Here is a 23,408-nt window from a genome sequence, read left to right as displayed (position 1 = left end):
ATAGAGGATTAATTTTGACCACAGATTTATTTTAAAGACAAACATTCCAGTAGAGGTTATTTTAGATCCCTACACACAGTATCAAATCTCATCCCTAGTCTTTCAGTGTTTCAGCTTCTCCATGTATACCATCAATAATTTCTGTCAGTAGTATGCAGCTATTATGAGGATGAAATTGATAACCAGAGTTAATATGATGATGATAGTAGCATCTAGGAAGTTAGATAAAAATAATATGACATAATACCACTTAAAATGTTGCACAATATTAGAGACACATTTTAGCCCTTATGATTTATTTCATTCTTAGCAGGTTACACTAATCTCCTGTTGAAATGACCTTGTTTATGCCTGACATGGGCTGTAATTTTTAAAACAGCATCTCTTTTCAAATTCTCTGGCTTCCAAGCATACAAGATAAGAGGCTACTTGTAGACTTAGGTTTTACATTACAGTAAAATTGATGTTTATCTGTTCTATTTGCAATTATGATAGGGTTTTTTTTGTTTTATTTTTGTTTTGTTTTGTTTTAGATTCTGTTCCATTTTAGGGAACTAGATGGGCAGCAGAGGGGAAAGCTTTTTGCTTTGCATTGTTAACACAGCTCAAGCCTGGGTCAGGAGAAATCCTCTAGAAGAAGGGGAGATGCTGCTTTCCCTGACAGCAGCTGACCTTGCTCAGCTGGGAGAAGCTTCGGAAGAGCAGGACGTGTGTAGCAGAGTGTGAAGGACACAGCAAGCAGAGGGTCCACAGCAGGAAGAGGCTGGGCAGCCCCAGAGAGGATAAGTATGCAGGAACATAGCCAGGCCTCCCAGAGGCAATAAGGAAAAAAAAGATTTTTCTTTGGACAGGAAAGGGAGAGAGGCTGCTGGAAGCAGAGAAACTGCTAAAAGTTTCTGGACAAAGATCAGGACTGGAAAAATATCTACTGTTGGAGGAGAGTGTACATGGGAGGGAGGAGATTTTTAGGTTATTTTTCCTCTAAGGAGAAGATTTAGGATTTCTTGTTTATAGGAATGCTGGAACAAAACTTAACTTTTAGCTTGAAAGTCCTGATGATGTCCTGCTGTGCTCACTTTAAATAAAAGGTTCATGCAATTTAATCTCAAATCTCACATTCACTGCAGTCTTATCACAGTCAGACATATTTCTTATTCAAATTCTTTTCCATTTTTAAACAAATATCACCTACTCAGTAAATCTTTATTATTTTAAAACATTTGTAGATATTCATTTATGGGAAGGATTTTGACTTGCTGTGTCTCAGTGGTTCAGATAAGGCTAGATGAGAAAGCCTCATCAAATTTCAGGTGTACTTAAATGACTGGAGTTTTCAAGCTGGGCAAAACAGTGACATCACCCACTGCCCCCACCCACCAAGCAAAGCAATGCAGAACAAGACAATACAATACAAAACTAATACTTGAACAGCTGGATTAACTGCTTACCCCAGGCAATAAGGTCCACTCTTATCAGTGACATCATCAGTGTCGTTTCACACAGAGGATTAGCTGTGTAAAGTGGAACAGAAAGAAAATTCATTCCCATTAGAAATGTGAGTAAATTGTCATCATGTTGCTTGAGCAGAAGACAGCCTGAAAGACAATATCCCATGGAAACTTGTGTCAAGAAAGCAGCTGTCAGGAAAGATAAGGTCAAGTAAGTAATGGTCATTTCAGCTCCTCAAAATTGCAATAATTTTGTGGTTGAATGTCCTTTGACCATGCTGGGCAAGAAACCTGGAGGCTGCTGCTGCTTAGTGATAGGACCATCATCACAGGGCAATCACGCAGGTAAATTTTGCAGGCTTAATTCATACTATGGCTAAACAGCAAAGGACTTGCTTTCTCCAAAGGGGAGGAAAGGGTGCTGTGTTCCCTTGAACATCCAGAACAGGTGTAAGAGACATCTCCTTATGTGTATCCACAGGAAACCAAACACCTGACCTGCCCCACCCTTTGGCAGTAGGCCTGACCCCACTTTGGGGGCTGATGAAGCAAATGAACAGGAACAAGACATCAGCTGTATATGGTACCCAATCCCTCCTCATTTTACCCTCTGCTACTCTACTAGTAATGATTACTAGTAGTAATAATTATAGTTTTTTAAGAAAAATAAAATGTCACAACCCTTTCATATGTTTACTATGCAAGCAAGCACTTAGTTCACCTAACTTTCTTTTACTTAGTGAGTATGGGAAGATGTTAAAATAAAACATTTTAACATTGCCACATTTTCCGAAGTGCTTTTACCAACACAAAGGGCTTTTTCCAGCAGAAGGCCTAATAATGTCAAGAGTGCAGGAGGTCCCATAAGCAGAATTAATGGCAGTTTCATGCAACACGTGAAATTATAATGCATCTTATGAGTAAATCAAATCACTTTTTCTTTATAATTTTGAATTCCAAGGGGCCATGAAACACATATTTAAAAGGTGTGCAGAAGGACCTTATTCATTAAACAGCAGAGAAAAGTAGTTGAAGCTTTATTAAAAATTGACTAATAGGCATTCCAGATAATTGAACTGACAGGCTGTTTTGACAGCTGCAAGCAAAAATGTACTTTCTCTAAACAGTTGGTGTAAATCTTTTAGATTTCTAGAAAGAGAAATGATGTACTGGTTGAACTTTAATCAGTTTATGAAGTTAAAAGAAATGGTAACTGTTCACCTGACTAGTTGAAGTTATGCTAATTGGAGGTGCTGCCAGTCATTTCAATGGTAGGGTTTGAGCTGAAAGAATTCCCAAGTTCTCACACAATGAGAAAGGTGTAAGGTGAGTACTTAAAAAAGTTTTACTTAGCAGAAAGATGTAAATTAAGATGAAAACTTAACTCTGAACTAGATTTCCAGAAAGGCACCGGAATATTCAATCTGACTGAAGTTAGTGGATTTTGCAAGAATCTATCAGCTTTGAAAATCAGGCTGCAACTAACTAACAAATGTGACAATCTGCACCTTAAGTGGGCTAATATAAAGTAACAGGCAGCTATAATGTCTAAATGAAAAAATAAGAAGGAAAAGAAATAAGAAGGAAAAAACCCCCAAAACCAGAGAAAGGCTACTTATCAGACTTTCCAGGTTTGAGAATTTAAAGTAGCAGGAAGCAAGAAAAAAATAATTATATAAGTTAGGGAAGAAAGACAAGATAGGATTAATGTTCACTGAAAAGGAAAAATTGAGCAGGCAGCTGTCGAGAAAGGAGAAAGAAATTTTAAAAAGGACAAGCAAAATATTAAATATTAAAATATGAAAAAGGTAAAGTAAATGAGTACTTAAAAAAACCTAGTGGAACATTAAGTATTTTAAGAGTTTTATGTAGGTATTGACATACATACATAATTACAATTGACATGAGTGTAGAACTTATCAATAACACATTGAGAATAGAACCGTGTTACTCCACATTCAATCTTTAGGTGTTCTTTAATCTGTGTATACAAGTATACATTTTATATCTTGATTTAGAACAGCCCTATCCTCTTTGTAAAGCTCACAAAAAGAAGACTAAATCAGCTGATCTCACTGTGTCACTTCAACTAGAGGCATATATACAATAGTACAGCAACAGCTAAGAGAAGAGAAAAATCTTAGAAAAAAGGAATAGCTGACACACTGAGAGTAGTCTAGCTGTTGTTTAATTATAACATCTCAAAACCAGAAGGACATTATTGAATTTCTCTCTGTGTTTTTATTTTATTAATAAATAAACAAACCAAGAGTTTTAGTATCCAAACACTGCTGTGCTGATGTTTGATTACTGTACTGGATTGATATATAATAACTGAACAAGAAATCTATATGATGTTTTGATGCTTTTATTTGATCTAGACATAGAAGTGTTGTAGTCATTCCATGTGAGAAAGATTGTTGTTGGAAATGTGTGTTTCACAGTTATCAGTATTAAACTACACTTTTTACCAAGAACAATCAAATAATTGACTACTAGTAAAACTGGTTTGCAAATGAAATTTGATTGATATTTTATATTTCTTGGGACTATATGTGGCACAGCTTTGTATAAATTATATTTGTTTAATATGCAACCGAGCTCAGAATTGCCAGGAACAATTTAAACCCCATAAATGTTTCCTCTAAATTGAATCAGAGAAGGCTGAGAAACCTCTAAACACTGTACAGGGATTCAGTGTTTAGGTTTTAAATGAAACTATTTTAAAAATTGGAGCCTTGCCATCATTTATAACACTGTCAGAGTCAGTGCTTTGACAAAATAGGTTGATTTTCCTCTTCTGTTCCTAGCTCATCTTTGTTGGAGGCTTTCACTGTTAAATGCAGTAAATGAGGGAGGTGGGAGGTGCAGAGAGAACAAAAAGGTAAATGAAACATTATTATGGAAAACTATTCTCAGAAATTGGATTTTATATTCAGTATGGATATTTTTGCCTACATACAACCCTAAAGACCATTTTCATGAAACACAAAAAACCCATCTCAGATATTTTCTAGTTTCATTATATCCAAATGCATTAGTTTTTTGGTTTCAATGAAGATTTACACAACCTATATTGCACAAGGTAAGTGTAAATAAGAGCTATAAATTGCTAAGCAGTTAATGTTGCTTGTGAATAGGCCTATTGTTCTCTAAACAGCCCAAATTTTAGAGAATCCAGCTAACTTAACGCCTATGAGGTGCCATACAGGAAAAATGCTATAAAAATCTAATAACAATAAATATGCATTGGTATTAAGTTATATTAGTTTGGGTGAAAGTGCATATATTTAGAACTTATTAGTATATATACAGTTAAAAGGAGTTTAAATTAAAAATGTCGTGGGCACACGTTTGTCCAGCTCACCGCATAAGTACTTATCCCTTCATTTGATTTGATGCTTTGTCATTAATTCTTGGAAATACAGGCTATCTAGAAGTGTCTGAACTGTAAAGATTGGGAATATTGCATGCTTCCAGTGCAGTCTACAATGAAATTCACATGAATGGAGCACACTATTGTTTAGCAACACAACTTTCTCTAACTTTTAGAAAGACAATGTTTTAAGAGAAGGTCTAGAGAACATACCAGATCTTAGAGAAAAAGTAGATCTGCTTATTTTGGATGGCTAATATCAGGATTCAAAATAAAAACCTAGATTTCAAATCCTTTGCCATATGCTAGATTTCAGTGGCAGGATTCATAGCAACTCTTTAAATCTCCTTAGCTCTACTGTACTCAGTCCACTGAAAGGTAGAGATAATTGTTATTTGATGTTAAGAAAGAGGAAATATTAATGTGTCACCAAGTCTCTACTGCTAAAGATAGCATCTACAAATCTAGCAAAGAAGAAAATATGGTAAAGGATCAGCTTTCACAAAATAAACTGGGAGTTTCCAATCAGTGTCAAAGCAATTCAAACAGGATAATAAAGTTAACTACAAAATACCTATCTTTTGCTCTATGAAGACACTATATCCAGTGCCAGAGACAGTTAATTCACAGCCAGTTTTCACGCTGCTACCATTCCTTCCAGTGTATAACATAGTCATACTCTACCATTGCTTTACTTCTGCTGTTAAAGCTCTTGGACACATGAAAATGCATTTCTGAGCACCATTCAGATATGATAAGATGTCTTCATCTACTTGAACATAAAATGTGCTAATATAAAAATGAGCTACTGGTTGTATTCTAGCCTTAAGGTTACTGCAGCTTATCTTCTAAGGCTGAAGAAATAGGCCATAAAACCATGCTTTGAATTAAAAACATGCCTAGACTCTGAGAGTTAGGTATATTCTTCTTCTGGTGGTCTGTTTCTAGACAATTCATGGGTAACAGGAAATTTTAGGAACTAAACAGAATAGTAACTCTCACAGCAACAATTTCTCATATCATCATATAACTCACTATTTTGACTACAATGGTAACAGCAAACACATTTAAAAAGAAAGGTCATCACTTTTAATTACAGTACATTAAAAAAGTAATCTTTTGGTAAAATATGCCAGTTTCAATTAATATGAATTGATTCAAAATTGATATGCAGTGGCTCTGAACGATAATTTTTTACTTTAAGAATAAATTGAGCTTAGAAGAGTGTATATTGTATTGAAAATATTGGATTGACCAGGAAATTCAAAGAAATTAAAAGGAAATGGATTTGAGGGGAAGAAAGTTTGAAGAGATCACAGGAAAATGAGGCACATCCTAAAATAGTTTGGAAAAAATATATTCCTATGGGTTATTCCTTCTTTTGTCATGCCCGTCTCTTAAAATTAGGCTATGTCCAAGTCAAAGTGATGCAAACTGGTAATCATCCTTTCCTCTGGCTCTCTAGTTCAGTTAAACATGAAAATCATGAAATATAAAAAAATTATCCCTCAGCTTCAAGTTAAACCATTCCTTGAGCTTGAAAGAGAGTGGGAGGAATATGGGGAGTATCATTAGGAGTTGGGAACAGGATGTTTCCTACAATGAACAAAAAGAATTTGGAAGAAACTTGCTCAGTTCATTGTGGCTCATTAAAATTTTTTTTCATATTCATACAGACTAAAACCTAGTTTGGATTACTACATCTGTCTTCTACACAGACATTTACTCATATTTCTTCATTGCATGCTTAGTTAGAGAATTATGTTCCAAGGACCCTTTTAAGAAAGAATTGTCTCATTTTCACTTCATACCTGTAGCCTTTTGTTAAACATTTTGTTAAATAAATATTTTGTTAAATAAATATTTTACTATCTTGTCTTATACCTCTCCAAATATATCCCAGAATCACAGAATATTCAGAGTTGGACAGGACCCACAAGGATTATTGAGTCCAACTCTTAACCCTGCATAGGACCATCCTGAAGAGTCACACCATGCACCTGAGAGTCTGGTCCAAACACTTCTTGAACTCTGTCCGGCTTGGTGTTGCGACCACTGGAGAACCTGTTCCAGTGTCCAGCCACTCTCTGGGTGAAGAACCTTGTTCTAATATCCAACCTAAACATTCCCTGGCTACTTTTCAGGCCATTCCCTCAAATTCTGTCACTGGTCACCACAGAGAAGAGATCAGTGCCCCTTCTCTTCCTCTCACATCTGCAACGAGGTCTTCCCTCAGTCCCCTCTTCTCCAGGATGAAGAGACCAAGTGACCTCAACTGCTCCTCATACGGCTTCTCCTCAAGGCCCTCCACCATCCTCATTGCCCTCCTTTGGATACTCTCTGAGAACTTTATACCTTTCTTATATTCTGGTGCCCAAAACTGCACATAATATCCAGGGAGAGGCCACACCAGTGCAGAGCAGAGTGGGAAAATCACCTCCGTCAACCAGCTGGTGATGATTTACCTGATGCCTCCCAGATCACAGTTGGCCCTCCTGGCTTACAGGGCACTGCTGACTCATTTTCAACTTGCCATCGACCAGGACCCCCATTGACATAGGTCCCTGGGGATCTCTTATTCAAATTTTTGGGTGTATTAAACTGCAGAGGTAGTATACATATAAAACTGAAATAAAACAATATGGTGCAATATGTAAGCATAACTAAATAACATCATTAATCTTGTTGTTCATGCACAAGTCCTCATAAACTACAGGGACATTGCGGAGCAGCAATAACATAGCTATGAAGTGCCCTGAGCCATCATTTCCAGAATCACCACTGTTAGGTTGTAAACATTGTTGCTCATCTCATGCTTTTAAAGCACTTGTTAAGCAGGGAGTTATTAGGGATCCATCCTTGCTTTGTGCAAGAAGAAAGAACTTGGCTAGATGCGCCTCTAGGAGCACATTTTTATCAGGGTAATTTTAAGTATTTTCAGCCTGTCTCAGAAATTAGAGGAAACGAGATGGTGTGGGGAACACACCAAATAAAACAATGAAGCCTTTATTTTTTCCAGAGCTTTTATAATAATTATAATTATTATTATTATTGTATTATTATTGTTATCATACTTGCCTTTAATTTGGGATCTGAGAATAAAACCTGAAATATTTAAGTGTTCCACTTTTTATTCCTTTGATAGTTTTCCCTTTTGCATAGATAACCTCAGAAAAGAGAAGTTGAGACAATTTGCCCAACTCCTACAAGTCTGAAGTTGAACTCCTTTTAGTTTCTACTTGGATGGAAAGGCACTGATCTTTATTTTCACACTCTATTCTGTGGTTTGAATGTGTGTAACATTTTCTATGATCCCAGCCCAGAGTTAAAACTTGTTCTAAAATAATACAGTTAAACAGTACATGCTGATGCCTCCAGAAAATAGATGCCATAATTTTTGGCAGCTTTCTTATTTGTCTCTCCCTCACTGAAAATGCTATACCACAGCGATACATTTTAACTGTAACACATCATCTGCTTTTAAAAAGGAATATATGATTGTGTTTATTTATCCATGTTTATAAACACATGTGCATGCATACAATAATTTGTTTTCCATATACTTCTTGTTCAGAAATTATCAGAGCTGGTGTCTGGATACTTGAGGAATTAGGCAAAATAGTGAAGTGCAAGCATGTGAGATTTGATTTGCTGTTAGTTTTGCTGGCTGCTTCCAGAGACAGACTTAGTAGTAAACCTGTCATGGATACCACAAATACAGCTGCACTGAAGTCTAGAGATTAGAAAGGCCAAGCTGAAAATGGTAAGGGAGAAAGCAATACTGGGTGTTGGCTGAAGCAACTGTCTGACTTTACCCTTTCAGCAAGACTCACTGCATCTGTACTAATCTGCATATAGGACACTGGAAAGTGTGGTTTACATAGAGTGACATGAATTTTCTATTTTATTAAATGCCCCAGGAGCTTTCCCAAAAGTCAGTGTTACTTGACTACCGAAAATATCTGATCTGAGGATATGTATGAGACTTCATAACAGAGACTTAACTTCATGAACATTCAGGTCAATATATAGTCTATAAGCAAGGCCAGCCTCAGTTCTGGGTCCTATTCTTCTATACAGAGATTAACCATTTTTTTCCCATTCCCCAGATTTCTTGCTTGTGGAGAGAGTAACGTCAGTACCTGTTCTATATGAACCATGCTAAATTAAAGTATTATAAAATAACCAGACATGGTTGCTCTTACCCAAATTACCATCAGAAATTTTAAATGTTTAATGCCATCAGAAACTCAAAATGTTTATTTGTGAAAAATTACCTTCGAAAAAATACAAAATAGTTTTTTAAGCAACCTTTTAATCAGTGCAGACTCAAATTTTGACACTTGTTTTTTTAATTGCTTGATTTAATTTTTTTTATATCTACAGAAGTTCAAGGGGACTTCAAAGAATTTTTGGTGAACACAGAATTATACTGTTATGTTTTTATAATTCTGAGTGGACTCATTTTTGCTCTCCAAATAACATTTAACAACAGCAGAATATTTTAATGAAATATTCTCTTAGATCTCAGTGGCCCGAGTTGAAGGAGGCAACAAAGAATTGTCCTTAGCTGAGAAATACTTAATGGGCTGTATTTTGTATATACCTGTAAGTCTTGAAGTCATTAAAAGGCTAGGCACATTGGACAAACTGTATTGTGTATATAGATATATGGATATAGCCTTAGAGAGAGTGTAAGAAAAAGAGAGAGAGAGAGAGACAGAGAGAGATAGACCCCTTGGGAACCCATGTGTTCTGAAAGGCACATTTTTGTGTGCATTTATGGTTTAGATCATGGAATCACAGAATATTCTGCACCCACAAGGATCATTGAGTCAGACCCTTAGCCCTGTGCAGAAGCATCCCGAAAGTTACACCATGTGTTTGAGAGTATTGTCCAAACACTTCTTGAACTCTGTCAGGCTTGGTGCTGTGACCACTTCCCTGAGGAGCAACTTCTAGTGCTCAACCACCCTCTGGGTGAAGAATCTTTTTCTAATATCTAACCTAAACCTCCCCTGGCACAACTTCAAGTCATTTCCTCGGGTCCTGTCACTGGTCACCTCAGAGAAGAGATCAGTGCCCCTTCTCTTCCTCTCATGACTGCAATGAGGTCTCTCCTCAGCCTCCTCTTCTCCAGGACAAACAGTTTAAGTGACCTCAGCCACTCCTCCTACGGCTTCCCCTCAAGGCCCTTCACTCTTTGTTGGCCTCCTTTGGACACTCTCTAAGAGCTTAGTATCTTACATTGTGGTGTCCACAACTACTGTGGGGCCACAACACTGCAGAGCAGAGTGGGACAATCACTTTCCTCAGCTGGCTGGTGATGCTTTGCCTAATGCCCCCCAGGAGAGGTTTGCCCCCCCCTAGATGTTTTAGGCACCTTAGTTTTGTGTAGTAGGACCCATATTACCTACACGAAGGGGTGTCTGTGTGTCTTTCCCATGGAAAATAATCTAATGGAAAAGATCTTATATTTTCTCCAAATTCTTCCAGATCCTGAATCCTAAATTTAAGGAAAGCACTCAGCTGTGTTACAGTCTGTTGGGTTTATGTTGTTTCAGCTGATAGAGGCTGATACACCTCTTACTCTCACAGAATTATAGGAAAGAATTGCTTCTGACTTATTCAAAGAACAAGTTTATATCATAAAGCTAAAATAAATAAGAGCATGATTAGAAACTAATTCAGTCATCTAAGACTTAAACAGTTTCTACTTCTTTTTCCCTAGGTAAGTTCTTCTAATATCTCTAAATGATGCTGTAAGGAAAATATTCTCACTGCCATCTAGATTTGAATTGTTTGATAAATTTGAAGGAAAGTTAAAAGGGTGATCTTTCTCTCTCACCTGAAAGACATAATAGGATTGTATATAGTTTCTTCTCTTTGTCTCTGTATATAAACGATTGAGCAGACTGTGAATCGTGGGTGTGGGTGGCAATTAAGATATAATTGTTCACAGAATATAGAAACTGCATTAGAAGCTGGAGACATTCCTGCCTCCTTCTCTGCTCTTTGAGACAGTGAACAAGGGATCTTTATTATATCAGATACTCCACAGAGAAACATGTATTACTTTTCAAATAAGATGCTGGGTGGCCAATTAGCATAGTCTTTCTGGATAATGTTTGTAAATGCTGTAAACCTGCAAACATTTTTATGATTGCTCAAAGGTGAGTTTAGAGTTAGGGAAGGTTTTAAGCCAATGTCTTTATAAGATGCAGTGAGTGAAATGTCAGGGAGGATATATAGTTTCAAAGGGTTTGTTTCTTCTGTTCATGCCTAGTTGCCCTCCTGTGTCCCTTCCTTCTTTTCAAGGTGGACTTTGTCATTTTGCACCTCCTGCTTTTTCTAACTTTTCTTAGGTAAAACGAAGTCATTTTCTCACTCCTAGGCTGTGGTTCCAGGTAGTGCTACACCAGTTCTTTTTGTTTTAAGGCCCAACAGGGCTCTTAACAGGGTCTGTTTCTAGGATCTTTTGACTATCAAAGTTTAGCACTCTCCAAAGCCGTCTGATAATAAATGATTCTCTCTCTGTAAAAATATGCTGTTTTCTGCTGATTTGTATGAAATTATATTTCATTCTTTATACTATTTGCCATTTTTGCCATTAAGAACCATTTTATTTAGTCATCTATTTAAAAAAAAAAAAAGCACTGCTATTTATATTATAAGGCTGGTACACATATTCAATGATACGTTAATTCAACCGGTAGAAAGAAAAAGAAAAGCATAAATTGTGCAGCTAGATCTAGTTTTTTCATCTATTGTAATTTGGCATCTTTCCATGGACTTCACTGGAATTATAATCTGTGCCAATGAGTATAATATGAGGTTTCCAGAAAACGTCGGTGCATTAATTCACTTGGCCAGACATGGATTTCTGAGGATGAAGCTTAAAAAGACATCTTTTTATATTTTTCTTGAATATTTCCTTCAACATGGTAATTAGGATAATGGATCATGCCCCCACTACAATCTATGAATCAGTGAGACAACTGTGCTTGTCTATGATAATGCATATCACAAGCCTGAGGCAAAGCGCATGAGAGCTCGGGAAAGCACTCTCAGGGAGAGCTGTCTAACAAAATGCATTTCCACCTAAGGCAACTAATATCCTCTGAAACCTATGAGTCTGTTTGAGCAACTCTAACTTGATGGGAATTTCAATTAGGGTGTCCTCACTAAAGATGTCTCTGTTATCTTTGGAGACCACCAGCATCTCCAATTAGTAGATCTGGAGGTGCACGAAATTCTTTTTATGAATTTATGTGTATATATTCTTGGAGGGTGTGGTAGAGTGAGGGGTTTTGCCCCTCTGTGCTTGTACTACTTTCCTCTGTTTCTTCCAGTGACATTTCTTGTGCCTGTCTGTGGTAATGATGACCATCCAGCTAATTTTCAGAGGATCATATTAACACTAACCTTTGGCTCACCCATCTGTTCCTCACTTTATTGCTTCAAATGTCTCCTTTCTGGCTCATTGTTAAACTGGAATAGAGGCAAAATTCCTCCAAGCACAGCAGGGCTTTGCTGGGCCAATTCTGACTGCAGGAGGCTGCTTAGTAGAGTCATCTGAATTGTTTGTTCTTGTCATTGAGGCTTTCTTACTACTGAACATCTTGCTGGATGTTGATGGTGAATAAAACATCTGTGGGTGACAGTAGGCTTTGCTCTCAAAATAACAAAGGAACATGTCTTGGCTCCCATCTTCCGACAGGGTTTTCAAAGCTTCCCTTAGGTGTCTTCTCACCACAGACTGAGCAGCTCCTAGTTAGCTAATCTCCTGCCTCACAAATATGTGAGATTAAAGGTTAGGATGCTTAGCTTGAAAACCCCCTGATTTTGTATAGTCCAGCAGAGCTACAGGTAACTTCCTGTTGCAAGAATGCACAGACATATCAAATATCAGAGTATTTTCCATGCATTCATTCATAATTCCATATATACTTATTGGTAAAGCCTTTAATAGTGGCAGAGCTGTATAAACAGAGAAAGCTACTAAATCTAGTGTACATTATAAATTTAATGTTTTCTGTATTAGCACTTTACCATTGGTTTTGGATGGTAAATACAAAAAAGTTATTCATTTTCATTCTGATTTACTCCTGAATTTGTTTGATACATTATTTTCATAGAAAGTGTTTCCTTTTTATCTTTTCCCACTGAAAAAAACAAATATACAAATGTAACAGAAAGAAAAAAACAAAATTCAGAATATAAGAATTTTATAATAATACCAAGTCAGATTTGTTGCTGCTGGAAAATTTTGTCCTCCAGATTGCCTTGCTCTCAATGCACCATAATAAAATATATTTTTATGCAATTTAAAACATATGTTTTGAAGTGTGTTCTGCAGCAACTGAAGAAAAATGTGAACAACTGAGCCATTAAAATTGCAATACATTTTGCATACCTTAAATGCAGATACTAAGAATTATTTTACATAGCAACAATCTTATCCTTTTAAATTAACTTTGGGTGTCAGGCTAAAACACTGGGCCTGGATGACAGTTAAATGAAGGATCTTTAGTGTCCAGTCCAGAAAGTTACAGTGAAAAACACAGAAGAGGCAGGGAGGCAGCAAAATTGCCAAGTAGATGAATACTGCCTCTTAATATCAGCAGTAATGGAGAAACTGTTTTCCATCATGCAAATCTGTGCTTAGTGAGCAAAAAACATTCTCCAAGGTTTTCCATCAACGTCAGTTGTATACCTACGTGGTTTAATACAAGTAGCCTAGTGTAATATAAAAGTATCATACACTTATTTCCTAATTTTTTTCCTGTTTAGCAGAATATTTTAGTGACTAAATTTGATGCATATCTATGTGCATGTGCTTTCTTACTAGAATATACAGTGTTTAAGGTAAAATAATATTTCTGAAGATTATTTGATATGTATCTTGGTATGCCACAATCAATGCCATGGAGAAAAAAAAGAGGTAAACCCATATTTCTCTGTAGAGAACATATGTACTTTAGCTATTTGCAAGTATAATAGGAAGCTGTGAATTTGAGACTTGAAAAATGGTTATGTTACTTACAGGAAACATATCAAAACTGAGAGACAGCTGGAAATTGCAGTAGATGAGACACTGGAACAACCTGCCAATATCAGATACAGCAGTATTAGATCCAAACGGATTTACTTGCCTTTCATCTATGTCGCTACCTGCATATGCATGTTTTATACATCTCTTTGAATTAAGTTTATATTGCTAGTACATTTGTAAGACAGTTGGTTTGGGATTTTTTTCCTGCTGTAAAGGCATTACCTAATTCAAAATCTTGCCCCCATCTGAGATTACATACATATTCTGAAAAACCTGAGCAGCTGACAAACTGCCTATGCTGTTGAAGGGGAATAACTGAAAAAATCCTTTTAGATCACTGTCATTCTATTTGTGCACAGCAATGTTCACATACTTCCAGAAACACTTGCATGATTCATGCCATTTCAATATGGGGATCGCATTGTAGCTATCCCACTAAAATGAGCAGGAAGAACCTTTGCCTTACTGAAGATATCCCAAGATGTATTTTCAATGTATTTTTACAGGACATCTGCTAGTGCAAAGTGCCTTTGCAAAATTTGCTCCTGCAAAACTGCAAAAAAATAAGGTTCTGTCATCTGGTTTTGTCCTTGTTTATTGGATTTGCTTCGCAAATTGCTTGTTTTTCACCATGTCTCTTGATAAAATATTGCCTTCAGAACTGCAGATTGATTCTAGAAGTTAAATGAATCAGGATATTCTTAAATAAAATTATATAGTGAGAGAGCCATGGGGCACATGAGTGCATGGTATGCAGCTTTTGAAGTGTAAATTTATTTTTCAGTGTAAGAATCAGCTGAGAACATATGTAAGGAAAACCACTGGCTTATTTGCTCCCTGAAACACAGATATTTCGCTGTGGAGAAAAAGTCTGGAGGAGCTGTGGTGCTGTAAATATTTAGTGTAGTTTAGATTAGAGTATCCACTGAGATAACAAATAGGTGCCCCAAAGAAATTAAGCAGTGCCAGAAAAGCTCCAGAGAAGGTTTGGTTGATATCAGAACATTCTGTCACATTATCATACTGGTGCAGTTGTCAAAAGAAAATGAAGAGGAGTAATTTTTGTGACCAAATCTAGCAAATACATTCCTTTCTTCAATATCAGACAAACTCCTGTATCAGACAAATTCCCTTGCACATATCCTTTTTCTGTCTTCCTCATATCCAAAACCTGAAGTCTCAAATAATGTAATCTCCACTTCTTCATGCTGAAGGTTTTGAATATTTTTTGAAATTCAGGATCTGATAGAATGCAGCACATTTATACATGAAAAGATAAACAGAGAAAGACTATCAGTGTGAATGAAGAGCTCTGCATTACTTGAGAAGTAATTTAATAATTATTAACAGTTTCGTTGTTTGATTTCCTATTATGTAAAGTTTTGAGGCAAAACGCTCAAACCTGACAAACAGAGTGCTCTATAAACAATAATGAAGTCTTGGAACATGCTGTGAGCCAGGTAATTATTATTAGACTAATTCTACAAGTGGGTAGCCTGCATCACAGGAATTAAATTACTTCTGTGTCAAAGAAAAATTCAAAGGCAGAGCTTAGAAGTCATCTATTCCAGTTTCTGCTGCTTTTACTAGACAATGCTCTGTCCCTTAAGATCATCTGTTTTTGAGGAAACTGGCTTTTAGAAAATCCCTCACTCAACATATACACCATTCTTTGTAAAGAATTGAAATTATTAATATTTATATCAAGGCTGACAAGTCCTTGACCTAAAAGGAGTGAGTTATACAGTGGTTGCAGGCAGCAGAAGTGACATGGGAAAGAAACAAGCAGGTGTTACTAGGAGAGGACAAGGAGAGAAAAGAGAAATTAACCCTCTGATTCCCTCTGGTAAATCCTCTTTCTCACCTTTTGCACAGGAATCAAATGATGCAAAGGTCTGATAATTCCTCAGACGAGAACAGTTATTTCGGCAGATCTCTCCATGTATTTTCTCATTATGTGCCTCCTCAAAAATGACTGAGAAATTACTATCATGTAAACTCCAGGGAAAATGTAATATTTGGATCCTAATATTTGCTATTTTTCTGTACTGAAAGAATAGTATAGGAACTAACAGCAATAATACAGAAGTATAGAAATAATAAGAAAAGTACAGAAATAGCAGAGGGGCAGTGGCAGCGTTCAGTCTTCTCATAATAGTGCATCAAAGTCAAACATTACCAACTATCTCTCTGGCATATGCAAAACTCATTCTCTGAGCTACTGATCTTCTGAAATGTCAGACACCTTTTTGGGCAATATACTTCAGATTGTGGGAAACAGTGTTATAAAGCATGCACTGAGTTTCATGAGGGTATATGCAAAGTGAAGATACATGCAGTCTGTAAGATATTCTCTCTGATTACAGTACATATTAAACAATGATTTAATTATTCCCCAAAATCAAAAGGAGCCAGATCCAAGCATGTGAGTGGCACAGTAATTCAAATGTAGATCCATTCCTTTTATGTGAAGGCCACAATATTTGCTGACAGGTTCAGAAACAAAGCACGGAATCTCAGAAGCTAAATGCCTAAGTCTCAGCAATTTGATCCCAAGCTTTTCAGCTGAGACCATGAGAAGCTGATAGCCCCTAGGGATATGGCTCACAGGAGAACCTGTGAGGCATACTAACGAGTGGGTTAGACCTGCATCATGTAGCTTTTTATAACATTTTTTACCTAGATATGGCTTTGTACTTGAGACCCAGCAAGACAGCTTTGATCCTTTGGAGCATGGCAACTAACAAAACAAAAAACAAAAAACAAAAAAAAAAAAGCTAGGAGAAAAGATGCACATATAAATAGTTAGGGATTATGGGGTTTTGGCTATGATAGACAGACGCAGATACTCACCGTCTAAAAGATAACACTGGGCATAATACTTCTTTTTTTTTCTTTAAAGACAAGCTTTCCCAATATCCTACAATGTTTCACACAGAGGGACCCACATAGATACTCCAAACAATGACTATAAAGAGTAAAGGAACAAACAGACAAAGACCAGGCAATTTGAAAGGGAAGATTCACTGATGAAATGTCCAGGAAAGAGAGAAAGCCCAGTCAAACTTTCCTGTCTCAGACTTAGAAAGGACCTTGTGAAGGCTGACTCTAACCTTTTGTGTGCATCCCTTTAGCACAGTAGCTGTGAGCACTACAGAAAAAGAATCAATATAGTTATGTAGATACCCTCAAGGAGACTGCTCTCTCGACTGCTTTTTTTTTTTTTACTGCTGAATAGAAGAATTTACTCTAGCATTTGTTTTTCAACAGTAGACTCTAAATTATTGTTACCTCTGCTTAAAAAAAAAAACCCCACAGGCAATTCAGAGTAGGATAGGGGATCATTTATGAGGAATAAACCTGAAACTTTGAAATACACTCAAAAAAGAAATATTTCAGGGTTCATGAGATGCAACCACTCCACTTTTTCAGCAAATAGATATTTCATAACCTTGATTTTAAATGCTGATCTACACAATGCATGATTATGTATTTAAATCCCTATATAACCTCCTATGTGAACACCACTCTAAGACATTACTAATGGGATTGGAACTATACAGTGAAAAAAATTCCATTAAAAAATATAGTCTTACTCTCGCTAGAATATTTGGTTAGATAAGCAATTTTGCATTAAAAGTGGATGTAAACATGTCAAATCAAATTAGCATTCTAATTTTTAAGTAATATTTTCAAGTATTTGGAGTTATTTCATATTCATACATGTATGCATTTTTATTGCGATTTTATGTTTTTAAAGTATTTAAACTTCATGTCTCCCTGTCTTATAATTTTTATACTGTACTAGTGGACATTATTTTTACATATATATATATGTAATTTTATCAGACTGAAGATGCAAAACTGTATAATTTAAAATATTCACACTTTCAATAGCAAAGCGTCAATCAAAACACAGTGATTCAATCTTGCTGTTTCGGAAAATACAACATATTTTGCTATGCTTCTTTTTCTTTATTGTCCACCAGCACCTTTCCTTTTCCCTCTGCTCTCTGATGATATGTCCATGTTTAGTTTTATTTCTAAGACTGCACTAGAGGTAGCTTAACCCTTAAAGGCTCTTTGCAGTAAGTTCTGCTCCTCTCCAATCATCTTCATTACCAATGAAGCTTGACAATGTACAAGTAGGTCTCTGTCCTGTGTCCTCACACTTGGACCCTTTGTTCAGCCCTGCCCTCCCATTCTCCAACCCTGCCCCTAGAAAAGGCTGTTTGTGGGTTATCACTGCTTCTCTTACACAACTATTCCCTCACCCACCTCCCTGACAATAACTTCATTACATCAGGCTTCTCCTAGAAATAGTTTTTGGTTTTACTGACTGGCAGAGGCTGCTCTTCAGGACCTCTTCACTGTTGTCAAAGCCAGCTTATGAACCCAGAAATGGATAAAAGAGTTGGCTCAATATGCTTATTGTCATACCAAATATGTATTGTGGACCAAACCATCAAAGATGTAAGGGTTTTATGCACAATTCTCACAGAGTTTTACAATTCTCTGTGATATAGAGTGAAGCTTAATGCTGTACTTCTTCACTGCAAACTTTCAATGTTCTTTTTATTTTGGTTTTACCTGTCATGACAGCTTCTGAAAATATCCAGATCTAACACATACTAGATTATTGGATCATTCCTTCCTGTGTTTCCATCCTGTTGCTAGTTACTTAGAAATTTTAGAACAGTGTAGTAAAAGGTTTGTTACTTTTTAGTTCAACTTTCCTCTTGTTTATTACATGCAGGAAGTGGATTGAAATTATTGTTATCCTCTGTGATTTGCACGCTAACTTTGGAAATGATACTTCTTTCTAGGTTTATCATTTGCAGAAAAATTCCAAACTAATTGAGACTATTGCTAATTCATGTTCTGAAGGAAATTAATCTATTTTACTTAAAAAAAAATCATTATGTTTCCAATTTGAGGGCAATTTCAAAGTTTACTTATTATTTGTTTATCAAAATGCAAGCAACAGAGAGATAAATTAATCCCATTAATCATATTCTTAGTTTCCAAAATTTAATTAGTAAAATTGCATGTCCAACTCCTTTATGTCCACAGATACTTTAAAAGTTTCCTTACATAGATAAAACCCTACTATGCAAATCAGCTGGACTTTCAGTAAAAGTATCCCCATTGACTTCTGTTTACATTTTAAGTCTCTGAAAGCGTGATTATATAAAAAGTTAAGCAAAGAATCAAAAATTCTGCCTGTTTTGGCATACGTTGGGTTATTCTTTAGAACGATGCTGAACTAAAGTCCTGGTTGTTGTAAAATACTAAGCAAAAATATATAATACTATTTGATACGTGAGAGTGCAAATATAAATGAAAGCAGAGTTCATATATTGCTTCTACATTCTATCTGTCAGTCAAGCTGAGATTTTATGAAGAATGGCAAAGCAATTTTCAATCACGTATGGTATATCGTGTAGGTCAAATTCTTTTATGTAAATCTCTTCCACTTGGGTGTTTAAATTTCAATAAAAATGTAATGATAAAAAGTGTGGCTTTTATTTCTCCTTCTTTCTCTAATTCATTCTGAGTTTTGGCGAACAAGTGTTTTATCGAGCATGACACCTAAAAGAGGCATTGTTTTAAAAAGGTGTTAAAACAAGAGTCACATATGTTTTGGATAAAGTAAGTATTACAGGAGGCTTCCCCACACAACCTTTCTTTCCTGTAAGCTGGGGCTCATGGAGCTGTTTCTGTAGGTTAGTTTGAGTTCATTCGAATTCTTCAAATCACCAGATGAGGGTGGCTTACCTGATGACTAACAACAGCATGGTGCATTTCAGAGTTTCCTATTGTTATTGTGTTTTTCATTGCTGTTTTCATACGAGAGATTCCCTGTATTAGGAACACACTGTGTTCTCAGTGCTAAATTGTGCCTAAAACTAAACAAAACCCCAAAACTAGAAAGAAAAACAATTCACTGGTTTCAGAGCTTATCTAATAAGACATGCTTTCCTGAGTCAGAATTCAGCTGGTATGTCAGGCTTTCACTTTGTAGTGAACAACCTAAGAAAATAGATACTAAGCTCATCTCCCTTCAACATGTAGTTGACTGCATGGCCTCTGAAACACTCAGCCTTTTTGCCTGCCTCATTATTTGCTTTTGAAGTGAAGAAGAAAGACAACATGCACCTTTGAGAATTAAAGTATTTCTTAGCAGTAAGATTCACTCTCGCATGTTATGTGGGTTAGATCCCAAACATTGAATAATATGACACACACTATGCTATTGTACAAGTTGTGAATAGTAAACGTTATAGAAATGCACACAGGGAACACCATGTACTTTGGGGTAAATTCTGAATTCAGAAACATAACTGCAGCTCAGGGGAGATTTTAAACACCAATCACATGAAATGCATTTGGCAGTATCTTCAGTTGTAGTACTATAGTTCCTTGCAAATACAAGGAGTTAAGCTGAGAGTAAATGTTTGTGTTTTTTTTTCTTTTGTCTGAAATATGATTGCCCCAGGAATTTTCGCAATGAGTAAGTGCCATATTTGTAGTACAGAGCTAAAGAAAGGATAGGCTGGAGTAAGTAGAGGTAGGTAGGAATTAATGTTTTTGATATGATGAATTATTTGGAGGTTTACATTATTTCCTGTCCTGAACCAAAAGTAAAAGTAGAAAAAGGGAGCCAAAATATGAAAGTAAACTGAACTCAAACAAATCTTTGTTGTGATTAAGTCAACTGTTTTTCTGAATGGATTTGAATTTCAACATTAAAAGAAATTGTTCTGATAATGAAATGAAAAAAAAAACATTTCTAAGCAGCAACTTGGAGTGTCTTGTTCATTTTCCAAATTTGAGGCAACAGAATGAAATCTACTATTTATTTAAATTTGACAAATCAAACTTTTCAAGTAAAATTTATATATTTTGTACAGGTTCCCAAGCACCAGCAGTAAGAGGGACTAGTTGTCATGTGCAGGGAAGGGGAAGAAGTAACTTTCAGTAACTTTAATGTTTCAAAATCTGTGGAGAAATCTGATCAGATGAAAATTTATACTGAAAACCAAACGAGTTAAACATTCCTTTTTTATTTTCCTAACCCTCCCTCCTATTACAGACAATATAATGCAGCCTCTTTTAAAAATCATTTTTCCATGTCATGCTATTTATTTCCTGGCAGAAGACACTGTCATACACTAATGTTGTCAGTAGCTATCACTGTATTGGATAACATTGATGATATTAATCTGTCTTTTCTCTTTCTTTGCCTTGGTCAAAAAAAAAAAAAAACCTTAACAACAAACAGAATTCAATGACTGCTTTGAATTCTGAAGTATAAAGAAATCTATTCCCTTGTGGTATTTAGAAGTCTGTCAGTGATTACACATGGACAGTTGCACATGTATTATATAGTTTCATGTTTTTTCATTTGCTAACATATTCTGTCCTGACCAATTCTCTTGATAATTCCTCCAGCATGCTATCTAATAGGGATCAATTCCTTCCACTTTCTTCCATAGCCTGGAGACCCCAGTTGGAATAAATTTTTTAGTTCTGTTTTTTCCTAAATAGTCATACCAATAATTCAGTCTCATCCACAGTTATTTCCTCTTTTATCAACTTCAAAAAGCATACCTTCTTCTCCCTAAAGTATTATGCACATATTGGTAGTTCCCTGAAGAGAACTGTGAGTTGACAGGGAACATAGACAGTACTCTTGCTGATAATGAGAGTGAATCCTTTTCTTTTTAACATACAAACTCATCTTTGATTCATCTCTACACTATCCTTGTGTTTTTAAAGAGCATCAAATACACTATAAAATCAGAATCAGTCAATATTACAGAAAGCACAGTCTATGTGACTGAACCAAAAGAATACTACTTTGTCACTTCATCCACAAATGGCACGACTTCTAAGATCCCTGTTTTACAAATATTCATCCATCTGTTTATCTTTATGCTCTGAGAACAACTTCAGTGTTTTTTCTGGAGTTGCCTGCTGAGTCTTAGGGTCAACATGTGTGTGAGTTCATGTGGGACTGCAGACTAACAAGGCAGCAATCTTCCTGTCAGTTCAGGACTACATTATCTACTCCGAATGAGCTCAGACCTTGGCACAGCCACATACACTACAAAAAACATAGGGAAAGCATGCCTAGTTCATTGTTTTAGCCTTACAAAATTAGTCTGTTCATATGGAATCTCAAAACCTCTGACAAATCCCCCCATGTTAAAAATATGTAATTTCATCTGGTATTAACATGGAAAGGTGACAAGATATTTGTATCTTTCTACACACTTGAGTTACATCTGTGAAACGAGTATTTTTTAGTAACATGACATTGTGGGAACCTGCTGTGAAAGAGAACCATATTCTGAAAAATTCTCATTTTTTGTTAAAGTTAAGGCATATATAAGGCAGGCCTTAGTGAGGTATGTATATGTGTGTTCTGAAGGCAGACTACTAAACACCTATGCTGAACTGATTACCCATGTCTTAGGTGCAGGATATTAATAAAAACCAAAGTGTAAAAGGAATTTAATTTCTTCCTTCCCTGGTTGTCCTCTTTCTCTCTCTGTGTTTTTCTTTGTTTGTTTGTTTGTGGGTTTTGGGTTTTGTTGTGTTGTTTTGTTTTGGTTTTGTTTTGTGTTTTTTTGTTTTGTTTGGTTTTATTTTGATTTTTGTTTTGGTTTTTGTTTGTTTGTTTTGTTTTGTTTTGTTTAACTCAAATTTAAAATGTCACTGTGTAAAACACTCAGCAAGTAACAAAGTAGAATTCTCTAATGTCAGCTGGACTGCATTTAGATAATACTTTGGGATTTATCCTTCCCTTGTATCTGCAACTACTGTTAATGAGAGTGATGCAAAAGTATTAAGAGGAAAATCCTGTTCTGATGATGGAAGAGCTCTTTCAGTACTTCTTTGTACTTGTACATATCCATGACTTCAGCTATATTCAGAGAAAGCATTAATAGAGCACCAGAGGCAGCTATTTACAAATAGGAGAACCACATTTCTAACAGTAATAAATGACAGAAACGATGGAAACTTGAGGGTCCCCTTTTGTACACATCAAAGAAATATTTTTTTTAATTTGTTTTTAAAATTTGTATTGATGTCAGTAGCTCATAATGAAGTGCAGAACTGGAACTTGGCAATTTTTTCATTGCCTAAAAGTAGTATTGATTTCCATACGATCTTACTGATACTTATTGAATGATAGCAAATAGCTTCATAGTTTACAATCTTAGCATAGTTTTCATGACAAACAAGTTCATATGTATTTTTCCACTACAAATATAAACAAAACAAGAGATTTTCTGTAGTATCTCATGCCAGTTCGACAGGAAATTGTGTTACCACAGGGATACACAGTACTTGGAATTTAAATACATAAAATTTAAAAGTAAACAAAATGAAATGCTAATCGTACTTGAGTTCATATGGATCTGTCTCTAAATGCCTATCCGTTTTTCATATGATTATTCTATCATGGTATCTTCACTTTTCTAGTTTTCACACCAAACCTGTAAAGTGCAGTTAGCTC

The 23,408-nt window shown here is 35.9% G+C and overlaps 1 protein-coding gene across 1 annotated transcript in view; it reads right to left on the bottom strand.

Annotated features, from left to right (window-relative positions):
* LOC126640148 (uncharacterized) overlaps window positions 1-23,408 on the bottom strand; it is a 44,026-nt gene that overhangs the window by 5,712 nt on the left and 14,906 nt on the right. Inside the window, exon 3 of the mRNA XM_050315709.1 lies at window positions 1,449-1,511. Coding sequence (XP_050171666.1) covers window positions 1,449-1,511 — 63 coding nt within the window. The remainder of the gene's footprint in view (window positions 1-1,448; window positions 1,512-23,408) is intronic.

Source organism: Myiozetetes cayanensis, unplaced genomic scaffold (assembly GCF_022539395.1).
Source record: "Myiozetetes cayanensis isolate MyiCay16 unplaced genomic scaffold, myiCay2020 scf2-11, whole genome shotgun sequence".
NCBI lineage: Eukaryota > Metazoa > Chordata > Aves > Passeriformes > Tyrannidae > Myiozetetes > Myiozetetes cayanensis.
The sequence above is the reverse complement of the archived record's forward strand: the minus strand, read 5'-3'. Positions and strand labels throughout refer to the sequence as shown.